The sequence below is a fragment of the Pyxicephalus adspersus genome, chromosome Z, assembly GCF_032062135.1.
Source record: "Pyxicephalus adspersus chromosome Z, UCB_Pads_2.0, whole genome shotgun sequence".
In the NCBI taxonomy this organism is placed as follows: Eukaryota; Metazoa; Chordata; class Amphibia; order Anura; family Pyxicephalidae; genus Pyxicephalus; species Pyxicephalus adspersus.
In genome coordinates, this window is record NC_092871.1 from 45,063,059 (window position 1) to 45,077,173 (window position 14,115).

At 39.4% G+C, this 14,115-nt stretch overlaps 1 protein-coding gene across 2 annotated transcripts in view; it reads left to right on the top strand.

Annotated features, from left to right (window-relative positions):
- The window catches only part of TTLL11 (tubulin tyrosine ligase like 11), a 101,614-nt gene that overhangs the window by 74,044 nt on the left and 13,455 nt on the right, over window positions 1-14,115 (top strand). For both annotated transcript variants that reach the window (XM_072429602.1, XM_072429603.1), the window contains one exon: window positions 11,341-11,595. In XM_072429602.1, the coding sequence (XP_072285703.1) occupies window positions 11,341-11,595 (255 nt within the window). The remainder of the gene's footprint in view (window positions 1-11,340; window positions 11,596-14,115) is intronic.

The following is a 14,115-nucleotide window of genomic DNA, read 5'->3' on the forward strand; positions in this document are numbered from 1 at the left end:
GCAGGCAAATACACATTCAACCTAGAAGCTAACACTTTCGCCAACAGTTTAAGGTCAATATTAAGCAACGATATAGGTCTATAATTGGACCAGTCAAGATGGTCCTTACCCGGCCTAGGGATCATTACCACTTGGGCCTTCAACATATCAGCACTAGGAAGACCTAAGACTTTTAAATAGTTGAAAAGGACAGCCAGATGAGGGACAATATAATCTGCCAGCTTCTTGTATAAAAGAGCAGAATATTAATCCAGGCCAGCTTTCTTGCCTATTCTAAGAGATTTATTCGCAGCTAACACTTCCAAAACGGTAATATCAGCACCTCAACAACTAGCTTGCTCATCATTTAATGTGGGAAGATGTATATTAGATAAAAATGCATTGACCCTGGAAGGTAGAGCCTTAGATGGAGCACTATATAAATTAGCTAACTGGTTGCTAAATTCATCCACTATATGAAGAGGGTTAGAGGTATTAACACAACTCCTGGTTCTCAGAGAGAAGGCAGACTGGTATTTAGGGAGCTGCCTCAATTTATTGGCCAGCATTGTACCAATTTTAATATTGTTTGCATAGAACTTTTGTTGCATCCATCTCAGATTGCGGCGTCCTCCAAACACAGATTCAAATCTGTTCTAGCCTGAAGATATTACTTCCTAATCTGTTCCGTGCGGTGCCTCTTGAAACTTTGGGAGAGTACTTCCAATTCAGCGTCTGACTTATCTATAGATTGTATACATTTGCACTTACACCTGGAAGCATGTCTAATAAGAACAGTTTTGTAGGCATCCCAAAGAACCATAGGAGATGAAACACTACCAACATTCAATCTAAAATATTCAGTAGTCTGAGCTAATAAGTAGGCCATAATCGAGAATATGATAACAATGAATCGTTAGTTGTTGTTTTAAAAGAAAGCACGGGAAAAAATGAATTGCACACCAAAAGGACCAGATCGTGATCTGTCCAAGCTACCGATAAAATACATGAGGGTCGAGAAATAAAAATATGGTCTATACGTGAATGCAAATTATGTGGGTGAGAAAAAAACGTGAAATCTTTAGCCAAAGGGTGACACTCTATCTATACATCAATACCTCCCAAATTACTTAATAAAGAACAGAATGTGCATATGTCCTGTTTAGAAATAGAACCATCTGATTTAGATTTATCCAATTTCTGATTCAGAACCATATTGGAGTCGCCACACAAAAGGACAGTACCTTGTACATGATCATTTACAATACTCATCAGATGAGAGAGAAACAGTATCTGCTTAGTGTTAGGTGCATAGTATGTACATATGTGGTGCATAGTATGTACAACATGCTGCCCATAGGGTTAGCACTCTGGCCTTTGCAGCACTAGGTCCCAGGTTCGATTCCCAGCCAGGACATTTTCTGCATGGAGTTTGCTGGTTCTTCCCGTGTCTGGGTGGGTTTCCTACAGGTACTCCGGTTTCCTCCCACATCCCAAAAACATGCAGTGAGGTTAATTCGTTCCCCCTAAAAATTGACCTTAGACTACATTAATGATATATGACCATGGTAGGAACATTAGATTGTGAGCTCCTTTGAGGGACAGTTAGTGACACCACTATGGACTTTGTACAGTGCTGCGTAAAATGATGGCACTATATAAATACTGTATAATAATAATAATAATGTCACCATTTTGTCAAGAATAGAACCGTCCAATAGTAAATAACGACCTTGTGGGTCTAAAATTTGTTTATGACAAATGAAAGGCGTCAGCTTATGTATTGCCACCAAAACACCACATTTTTTTAACCGGAGCATTGGCTGGGTAAAATTGAGGGTAGGATGCATGTAAATATTTCAGTTCAGAGGAAGCAGAGACGTGAGTCTTCTGTAAACACGCAATATTGATCTTATTGAGGCAAAAATAATTAAATATGATGGACCGCTTGTGAGGGGAATTCATTTCCTGAACATTTAAGTTTAGAACTTTCAACGCCATCTGGAGCCCTTGAGAGGTAGGTAGCAATACATATGCAAAGGTCTAGAACAGGACACAGGGAAACAAAACATACAACAAGAGGAAAAAAAATAAAATAAAGTACAGAAAAACATGAAAAGGGAAAACATCAGACACTTAATGATAATCAAAAAGCACAGAAAAACCGTAATGCATCTTGGTTGACCCCTGGTTCCTAAAAAAAACCAACACAACTAAGGTCAACAAAAATAAAGGGGAGCAAGTATCACCTTGGGCAAGGGCGACCTTTAAAACATCAACATAGTATCTTGGGGTCAACCAAGTGTCAGATTGGCACTAGACGTACAGCATCTAGCAAAACATATACATTTACTTGCCATACAGTTTTATAACCATAAATTCATGTTGATTGTTGTACCCGACGTGTTTCGCCCTATTAGGCTTCCTCAGGGGTAATAGTTTGGCAACATGTGTTTGGCAATTGTGGTACTTGTATTGCACAGTTTAGAAAAGCGTAGGTTACTCCAAACAGTGTTTAGAGTGAAGATATCTCCCCAGCACACGGAACAGTGCTGTAACAGGTATTAAATAGGATAGGTTGGAGAATTTTGGTGTATGTGTAGTCTAAGAAAGGGTGTTTCTTCTCTGTTCAGGAGGACATTGAGTCATTGATGGTTAGTAGGATAGTAAGGGACGAGATGTCAGCACCCAATGTCAAGGAGGAGGGAGACAGGGCTGTTGGTGTGCCCTCCTTAAATAGAGTTCGTCACAACCTAGGTCCGTGGGAAATCCCGCATGATTACGTGATCTCTGATCAGGTAATCACGCGGGTTTTCCCACGGACCTAGATTGTTCCTTGTGCTGGGGAAATATCTTTGCTCTAAACACTGTTTGGAGTAACTTATGCCTTTCTAACCTCTGCAATACAAGTACCACAATTGCCAAACACATTTTGCCAAACTATTACCCTCGAGGAAGCCTAATAGGGCGAAATGCATCGGGTACAACAATCAACATGAACTTATGGTTTTAAAACTGTATGGCAAGTAAATGTATATGTTTGGCTATATGCTGCATGTCTAGTCCAATTTGACACTTGGTGGACCCCAAGGTACTATTCTGGTCCAACCTGAATCTGTCAAATCTATCATATCACAGGTTGTATTTTATGCCCTTTGAGGCCTAATCTGTATTATTTGAGCCACAAGAGAGCATTGTGGCATATGTTGAACCTGTTGAACCTTTGTTGTATAAGTATATTTATATCATTGACTGTACACCAATACAGTTTTGTGCTGAAAACCCTGCTTTTCTTTCCTTTTTCTATTATTTGTTACTGTACATTAAGGGTTGGCATTCTTTGAAGAACACTAAGATTAACTAAGATCACCACCAACACACAATGCTCTAGTAACCTTTAAAACACCAACCATCCCACCGTGGTAACTGAAATATTTGCAAAAAGTACCAACAGAAAAATTTGTAAAAACAATCACATTTGTCAGAAGAAAAGGCTAAACTGGCGTTTTAAAATATTCCATGTTCAACCATCTACCACTTTCCGGAATGATTGGGATTGAAGCCGTCCCAAAGCCTTAGAACGAGCTAATTCCTGAGAGCCATGTTTCTTTGTAGGGTGGTCCAGAGAACCCGCACATATAGACGGCACTTGAGACATGCGTGATGTTTGAGAAATATTCACAGTAGGATATAAAGATAAATCCATAAGACGCTTCTGCAAGTCTGCTGCAGTGGCCACTGAGTATAGGTGATTCTGAAATGTAAAAGACAATTTTAATGGAAAACCCCAGCGGTGTTGCACATTATAATTTTGAAGAATCCGCAAAAAGGCTCTCTGCTTTTGTATAGCGGATTGTGATAAGTCCGCAAATACTTGATAGGAGAAGTCCTGGTAAGGGAATCCTTAGTACGTGATGCTTCCAGGGTCAATTCCTTTGTGCGGTAGTGATGGAACTTTAATATTAACATCCCTAGGAGGACCATCAGTTGATTAAGGAGATAAAGCTTAGTGAATCCTATCCATTTCAAGCCGATTGGGTGGGATATCCGGCACTAAAGCTCTGAGCAATGCTGTAACCAGTCCATTAGGATCCACAATACTTTCTGGAATGTCCCGGATTGTTAAATTTTCTTTTCTAGCACAATTCTCCATGACTTTAACCCCCCCTAGCGGTAATCCCGAGTGTGACTCGGGGTGGGAAAACTATGCAAAATGCGGTAACCCCGAGTCGCACCCCTAACTTTGGCGGTCCCCCTTACCTTAGCCCAGCACTCCAGCGGCGATCGGACAATTTTTTTTACAGTAAAATACACCAAAAAACACACAATAAAAGTATCAAAATACATTTTAGTGCACCAAGCATCATTGCCCAGTCCCCTGATTTACATTTTGCCCACTTTTAGCCCTGACCTTGATCTGACCTTTTGATGACTTATAGATCACTTCCTGAATGTATCATTTCATCACTTTGTCTTTGACCTTGATTGTTCCTGACTGTTTGCTGGAGACCGCATGGCATCCAAACGGCATCTCACTGGCGCAAGCGCTGTTTTGGAGGAATTTGAAAGCAGCGATAGCAATTTGGAGTCCCTTGTGGAATCGAGCGATAGCGATTCACCAGGAAATTTGTCATCGGAGAGCGAAAGTAAACTGAGTGACGATTCTGAACCTGTGCACACATGGTGTCCTATTGACCTTGATGCGGACTAGGCAGCACCGCCAAGATTTCCATTTACCGGCGCACCTGGGATGAAAATTGAGGCTCAATGCGACCCCCTGGCATACCTGAAGTTGTTTTTGACCGATAAAGTTATCGAAAAAATTGTTGCGGAGACAAACAGGTAAGCCTCTCTTGTGTTTGCTAACTTTTTTAGGTTTTTTTGCTAAATTTTTTTATGCAAATTTGTGCTGCTCTGTGTTTGCTAACTTTTTTTAATTTTTTGCAAAATTTTTTCATGCCAACATGTGTGCTGCTCTGTGCTAACTTTTTAAATTATTTTTATGCCAACATGTATGCTGTTCTGTGTTTGCTATCTTTTTGAAATTTTTTGCTAATTTTTTTTGCCAACATGTGTGCTGCTCTGTGCTAACTTTTTATTTTATTTTTTTTTTTAATGCCAACATGTATGCTGCTCTGTGTTTGCTAACTTTTTGAAATTTTTTGCTAATGTTTTTTGCCAACATGTATGCTGCTCTGTGTTTGCTAACTTTTTGAAATTTTTTGCTAATTTTTTTTGTTATGCAAACATATATGCTGCTCTGTGTTTGCTAACATATTACTTGCGACCCTCACACTATAAAAGAACATATCCTAAAATACATTTTTTATTTTGTTTTATGCAGGTAGGCTGGACAACAACAATGTGCTCCACACCTAAGGTTTGCAGGAAGCAGAAAGTGGGAACCTGTGACCAAGGGTGACATTTGGCTGTTTTGGGGCTTGGTGATCCTGCAGGGAGTTGTGGGCAAACCCGTGCCGAAGTGGTACTGGTCCAAGAACAAAATGATTGCCACTCCATTCTTTGGCACAGTCATGCTAGAATACCGCTTTTCCCTCATCATGAAGTACCTGCACTTCGCAAACAATGAAGAATTTGATGAGACTACCCATCCTGCACCAAAACTCAAGAAAATTTTGGATGATTCTACAAAATTTCTAGCAAACCTATGTGCCAGAAAGAGATGTCAGCATTGATGAAAGTCTAATGGCTTACAAGGGGAGGCTTAGCTGGGTGCAGTACATTGCGTCAAAGAAGGCACGATTTGGCGTGAAGACCTATATGCTGTGCTAATCCTCATCTGGCTACATCTGGAATACGGTACTGTACACTGGAAAAGGGACACTGTTCATCCCCATATACAGCCATTATGGATTGGCAACATCTTCAGTGCTATCCCTCATTGAGCCATTGCTAGGTCAGGGCTATTGTCATAACTGACAATTTCTACACCTCTCCCCTCCTTCTACACCTCCCCATAAAAGAAACGACCCATATGGGGAGGCACAAACAGCTTTATATGATTATGTTACAACACATACACCCTCCAAGAAAGAAAAAGGGTGGGGGGTACCACAGTCTATATATCACTGATTAAAGGATAACTCCCCTGCTCAACTGATCAGAAGACAGACACTACATGGGTGACAGTGGAAGGTTTGGGAAGTCAGATTACATGGGCTTCTAAGGTTCACTGCAGACTACAAATAGGCAATGGTCCTGTCTTTTAATGCCGACATATTTGCATCTGAATTGCCAAACAACATAACAGAAGTGGATATCTTACAGGGCCAGACTATCCATAGAATGACAGGGATGTATGTGTTTGGCACTTCAGTCTGTTTTTTCTCTGTGTTTGCAGTCAAACCCATTGTGAGGGGTCATGCTAAATGGACATCAGTGTACACTCTACCCCTGAAGCACCCAGTTTATTTGAAGCAATATTGGGGTACATAATAAAATTACAGAGACTATCCAGGCCCTGTTGGAAGCATGGGCATTCAGACCATCAGTCAGTCCTTTTATTGCTCCTGTTTTTCCAGTAAATAAACTTGATGGATACTACAAGATAACCACGGACTATCAAGAGTTTAAAAAAAAAAATGGTCCATTTATTGGCTGCTGCTGATTTGGATATGGTGACACTTGTAGAGACTGTTGCTCAGACAGTGGGGGAGTGGCAAATGGTACTTGATTTATCAAACCTTGTCTTTCCAAAGACCATTGATGGAGAGTCTCAGGATCAATTTGTGTTTACCAGGGATGGAAGACAACATGCCACAATTGGATTATTACAATGTTACCCACACAGCCCAATGATTTGTCATGGATTGGTTGCTAAAGATCTAGTAAAGCTTCCACCGATTTCTTATCTGGAACAGTTCTAGATGAAGTACCAAAAAGTGGTGGTACTTCTGCTCAGGAATTACCCATTTTGAATCAACAGTTAGCGGGACTGGGGACTGCACCTGTTGAACTGGAAGCACCTGTGATCATGACTGATAGGAAACTTTGCAAAAAGGCTTCGGATTGGGAGCATTGGACAGCTGATGAATAAATAATTGTGTGATACACTGATGGTTGAGCTATGGACAAATTTGGACTACTACTGCTTTTCAACCCTCTGCCATTAGAAAGAATGATTTTTTAGGGGAACAGTGACTTTTAATGCAAGCTCGCCAGTGTAAAGCTGCTGGAGATGCGCGGCTCCGGCTGCGAGCTTTTTCAGTTGCTGAATAGCGCGACGGCGTACGATTTCGGATCGCGAATACAAATGCGCGAGCAATCATCCGATTCTGCTTGATGAATCAGGGGCAATGTTTTATCAGACTGAGAGGGAGGGTTTAGCTGATATGCTGAAATACATGCAGTGGATATGAAGATTGAAGATACTGCAAGTTCATCTGGACTTAATAAAATGGCCTGCTCAATCAAAAAAAGAGCTGACCCCCACAAATACATAGATAGATTTGGTTTGGGTTGTGTCACAGGCTTCATTTTTGTTAAATCAGAGGGTGGTGGAGGGTAGTACACCATTCCTTCACATGTTAGGTTAGGGACAACAAAGAATTTTCTGAACTAGTTTTTATTGTTAAAAAGTGAACTCAGTTACAGGACAAGATAGACGTTTTGGGGGGTCCATTGTGGGAGAAAAACTGTGAGTTTGTATAAACTGGACTACCGTATTCTATCAGGCATACATAAAAAAGATGATGTGACTATGACCCATTGCCTGACTGATATGACAGAGACGTGACCCAAGACAGTTTTCAATAATGTTATGTGAGTATTTGCATGGATATGGATAATATCTAGTATATTAGATAAAGGAAGGGAAAGTAAGACGAAAGATGAAGTATTTGCTAGTAAAAGCTAATACTAATGAAAAAATCAGGGATGTTGATGTTCACCCTGTTTGTTTTCCTTCCCACAGGCTAGTTCCAATCTTGGTGGCTCTAATTAGATTCACTATGACCTGGAGTGGATTCTGATTATCATTCTGTTCTGATGTTCATTGTGATGAACATCTTATACAGAACACTCTTGAAAATAAATTATTGTATATGCATCACCTATGCCCAGCTGATGAATAGGACGGACTGCTGGATATGTACTCATAGTCCATTGTCATCTAGAGCTATGCCATACATTGTCATTCCTATACTACCAGAGGAACTTTTAAAAAGGACATGGATTGTTTATGGGGACCTGACTTTGGGAACGTTATATTATACAAAAACAGGAATCAAACATACTCCGATGGAAGAAAAGAGTGACTTTGCGTACTGTTGGTATTTCATTATGATGTTGGTGAGCCAGGGAGTGGAGTGTTGGGTTAGCACAATTTATTTAATATCAGTTATGTCTCACCAACAATAATGCTTTACCAGTATATACTGGTATATGTATACCATATATGAGGTCATCCTATATAATTATTATACCGGGAGTTAATCCTAAGAATTACAGGCCCACAATATAAACAAAAATTTCTATGCAAAAAAAAAGGATCACTTTTTGCATCAAAAAACTGACAGAATTAGAACGCTAGGGGGGTTAATCTGATCCCACAGTGTTTGCAATTCTAGTTGTACTGTATCTAGATCCTTTTCATGTCCCTCTAAAACAGTAGTCATATCATCAAATCTGTCCTCCAGAACCGCAATGCGGCCTCCCAACTCTTTAAGTTCCTTTACTAACGCAAAAGGAGTTTTTTTATATTTTAGAGATGATGATGATCCCTAAACCCAGTAAAGACCTTCTTTTTTGGGCGAACTACAGGCCTATATAGCTGCTCAATATTGATCTTAAAATCCTTGCCAAAAAACTTGCTCTTAGATTAAATGGTTTTCTGCCTTCCTTGATCCACAAAAATCAAGTTGGTTTTGTATCTGGTCGTCAAGCTTTCGATAATATTCGTCGAACTATATTACTTAATTATCTTGCCAGACGATCTAATCAAAAGTTCATCCTCCTATCTCTCGATATGAGCAAGGCATTTGATTTGATATCCTGGCAGTATTTGAATCTTGTTCTGCATAAATGAAATCTGGGCAGGGAATATATCGTGGATAAATGCTATATACTCTGGTCCTACTGCTTCAATTAAGTACTATGGTTATGTGTCCAAGACTTTTGATACAGCCCGAGGTACTAGACAGGGGTGCCCTTTGCTTTTTGTATTGGCTTTGGAACCCCTTGCAGCGTACATTAGGCAAAGTGACAATATTTCTAGACTGCAAATTTCAAAATATGCCCATAAAATATCACTATTTGCGGATGATATATTGTTATATATCACCTCCCCTCATGTTTCCTTACCGTCAATTTTAAAGATTCTTGCAGATTTTGAGATTATTTCTGGGTTTAAGTTAAATCCCTCGAATTTGCTGTCATTGAATGTGTCTTTACCAGTGGCTGAATGGGAACTTTTACAGACTAATTACCCATATCATTGGGTCAAGATTATGCCTTATTTAGGCATCCAGATTACTGCAGATCATGAGATATTGTATGAAGCCAATTATGTACCATTGATCAGATCTCTTTGTAGCCTTTTGTAGTCCTGGAATATACCTTATATCTCTTGGTTTGGGCGCATACATGCTATCAAGATGACTTTCATTTCCAAGCTCTTATACCATATGCAGGTTCTTCCAATACTTTTTCCATATAGGATCTGTCAAAATCTTCAGAATAAAGTTTTTCGGTTTAATTGGAAGTCTGGGATTTCTCGGATACGTAAACATGTACTATTTTGCCCTAAATTGGCGGAAGGTATTTGTGTACCTCATTTATACTTATTATAAAGCATTTCAAATTGCCCCACCTATTTCTACTCATAATGAGGATTGCCCATTATAGACCTTGATTGAAATGACTCTGGTCTATCCCAGTTCTCTATCTTGTTTGATCTGGGGACCTTCATCAAGTAGACCTAAATACATGAGTCCATTTCTAGCTCACATGCTACAGGTCTGGGATTCTGTTAAGACCCAGACAAAACTTATCAGTGGTGTTCACCCTCTGATGGGTTTGTTTGATTACCCTTTATTTAGCCCTGGTATCACTAATAAACAGGATTTTTTATGGTTGACATAAGCAAATATATACCACGGTAGGCTCCTTGGTTTCTGGACAAGGAATACATTCCTTTGCTTACCTGAGAGAGAAGTATTATATACCTAACTGTGAAATTTTTCATAATTTACAAATAAGACAATTTCTTTCTAGTCTGTTGAATAAGCACCAGTTACCTTTAACGATGACATGGCTTGAACATTTGTGTAAGGAAAAGCCTGCTATGGTGGGGGCTATTTCCTTTCTTTATGGCTCTATCGTTACCACTTGGTTTGATAAACCTTTACCTTATTTAATGGCCTGGGAAAGGGAGCTCTCTATTAGCTGCTCAGCAGATGATACCTTCGACCTGTGGCAGGCCTAAATGTTCACGCAACGTGATTGCTTTAGAGAATTCTTACAAAGTTCTCATGAGATGGTATCTCACCTCTGCCAGGTTGGTGCATGCTCTTCTTTCTATTTTGCCAAATTGTTTCATAGGATGCAATGTGAAAGGTACTATGAGCCATATCTGGTGGCTCTGCCCTAAGATGCATAGCCTTTGGATAAAGTGTACCATATGATCTATTCAGTTTTGGGGATTAATTTGCCTAAGGATCCCGTCATGCATTATTTCATGTTCCTCATTCTCAAGTTGATAGGAAATCTTCTATCCTTATTACTCATATTTTTATGGCTACTAAACAGACCATAACATGTACTTGGAAATCTCCGGTTTTAAATTTCATGGAAACTAAAAATCATATGCATGGTACTATGATTAATGAGAATAATGACACCCATAATAAGGTTCCCCTAAAAACTATAAATTTCTATAAACTCTTTTTCCCATTTTCCTTTTATTACTTTATTTTTGTTTTGTATTCTTTGTCTCCAAACCATGTGGTTTTCCTATTTTTTCTAGTTGGGTTTTTTTGTATTATTGTTTTCTTTTGCACACACAGTTCTTCTGTTATTATTTTTTTTTTTTTTGCAAAAATTGTTGTTGTGCCTTCATTATTTTGCTGTATCCACTTGTATTGTGTCAGATTTGGATTGGATTGACATTTGGCCTGTTTATTCTATCCATGTTTGCACTGTGTTAGTTTTTCTTTAACCCCAATAAAAACCTTTGTACAAGATATGAGAAATAAGACTTTCAGTTGTAAATTTTCCAATCAAAAGGAAACATATAGGAAAAGTCCATTTTTAGGGTTTGCACATCCTATAACTGTTATAACTATCTACAGCATGTTTGTCAGTTGGTAGATTTCTAACTGTTTTGTTCCTCTTTCTCTGCAGCTCCTCTCATTCATTGGACAGCGGGGTAACAACATTGTCAGATCTAAATATGGAATCTGACCTGACCCAGCCAGACCCTGAGAATAGTTTGAACAACAATCTGCCTCCTCTCTGTTTGAAGCAAATCTTTCCAAAGTACTCCAAACAATTCAATTACCTACGAGTGGTGGAACACATTGCTATGCTTTTCCTCCGATTTCAGGGGATTCGTGGTACCATGAAGATGGGCCCTACCGGCTTCCGGACCTTCATTAGGTGGGTGAAATAAGGGCTGTAATTAGTCAGGCTTAGCACTTCTAGGTATTCAGATTTCTATACATACAGGATCCGTTAGTTGTACAGAATATCTTTAAAGAAAGGTCACTGTTAATATAATTAGCTGTCAGTTGGATCATGTAAAGATTGCACAGGCTTTCTGCTAGATTGTTTTATGCCTCTCTGTAGCAGAAAGGAAAACATTTCATTCCTTTTTAAAAGTCCAGCATGGGTGCTAAATGCCAGACATAAGCAAGTCCACATTATTAGTAGTGTTCTGGTCTCTGCATATATGGCTCTGTTGGCAACAGGTTGTGTTTAAAACAGCTTAGCTTTTGTTGGGAATGTGCACCCTGTGCTTTTTGTCTGGATTCTTTAAGACCGGAAAGAAACCTCAGCAGAATGCCGAACTCATTTGTACTGTTTGCTCCTATGAAAACCACCATTTTATTTTAACTCCCTCCCATAATTCTACCATCTGCACACTGCCACTCCTGCAACCTTTTGTAGTTAATTGAGATTCACCTACATTTTTCATCTGTTTTTAATACTCGTTATCAGTTTATAGAATGGCCACTTCAAACATCATCTGAACTCAAACGCAGGGACTTGGGAAAAAATTGGTTTAAAAACATTTGTGATTAGCAGTGAAAAATGCGGTGTTCTGTGTCATATTTTATTCTCTCCGATCTGTGATACAACAGCAACACCTCTGTCCCCATCCATGATAACCCTCTGGCCTCTCCAATAATAATGTTAAATATTTTGAAGCTGAACTCCAGTCATATAGACAAACCGTGTGGAAATAGATGTATGTAAACTATTTACCTGACAGATTACTTCTTTATATTAACCACACTGTATATTCTGGTAACATTTCTGCAGCTTTACAGCTTTCTGTGTACTTCTCCCAGTTCTCTCCCATTCTCCAGCTTTATTTGTCACCACCTATTGCAGTTTCTAGAGCATGAAATGAGTTATGATGATTGCATTATGCAGCAGACCAACTGCTTTTAATGCTGTTACTCTTATCATTAGCCTGATTTCTTATGTTTCAGATACTTTGGAAATATACCAACAGCAATATATAAAATTTACTCAAAAAGTTCCATGACTCCTAATTCAATGGGTTTCTGGGGTCCAGCTGCTCTCATCCAGATACTGGGACACAGAAAACTGTCACAAAACTTTGGAGGGCTGTCACATCTTCACCTACATGGTTTCATTCCTAAACAATCTTTCCAGAACTTCCTATTCTTATGAACACCAGCTTCAATTTCAAGGTTTTCCATTGTAATATTACTGAAATTATTGTTCTGTTTATTTCCATTTATTAACTTAGATGTAGTAAAGCAATCTAAGTGAGGCAGTTGATAGCTGTAATGTGTCAAACCCTTTACATAAATCCTTGTATTCAAATATTTCCTTTGAGATTCATTATTTTTTATGATGAAAACCATTATTTGGTTTATTAGGTATCATAAGACATTTACTTAGATATATGACAAAGACGTACTGTAAAGTCAGTGTTTTTCTACAAAATTTCCACATACTTTTGCATAGTTCTCCCCAGAGGTTTTTAGGCGGTTGCTCCTCCCGGCTGATTTGAATACCCCGCCCAGCTCTCGGCAGCTCTCATCCTCGCATGCACAGATCTCAGGCTGCTCTGTGTCATCCGTTCAGGGGATTGCACACAGCTCAGCCTTCATGTGAAGGGGACACAGGCAGCCCCGCCCCCATCTCATAGCACAAGCTCTGTCTGTGAAATGTATCCACCTCTAGCTCTGCGTGTGAGTTCTGCATCCTCACAGCTCTGTGTACAAACCTCCGTATCTCCTAAACTGTATGTCACAATGACCTGTAATTTTCAGGGTGTACAGGGGATCCTCATAGATACTAGTTATTATAATTTCAGACCCCCAGCTTTAAAGAATTTCAAGATATGGAGGTCACAAATGTAAAAAGTTATGAAAATTGAACTTTGGGGTTGCTGTTTCAGAGGAAAGTGGAACTAGGAGTCCTAAATTGAAAGTGCAAATTGGGGACCCCGGAACCACTAACATAGCAAGGAGCATTGGGGTGGGGACCCTAAATATACACCTACTTGTCAAACTACTGTCTGCTTCTCTTCTTTTTACACCAATTTCTCCGGGGGGTAGGGGGTACAAAACTGAAAATATAGGTGCAAGTGGCGGGCACATTCCCCCCTTACAATCTCATTACTACAGCATCATTAGAACATAAAAGACTCTGCCCATTAAAATGGGTTTCCCTGCCCTGTTACACATTCCTGTCAACCTATCTAACATTCTGAACTTCAATTGGGGAATGGGGAGGTGTAAGAAACCAAAAATATAGGTACTGTGTGGGGAACATCTGTGACAAACATCCCCTAAAACTTCATCACTATGGCATCATTAGAAAATTAACTCTGCCCACTAAATGTTATTGAGGTTGAGGTACTGGAAGGTTACAGTCATGTGTAACAAGGAAGTGCATTTGGATGGACAGTTTTTTTTT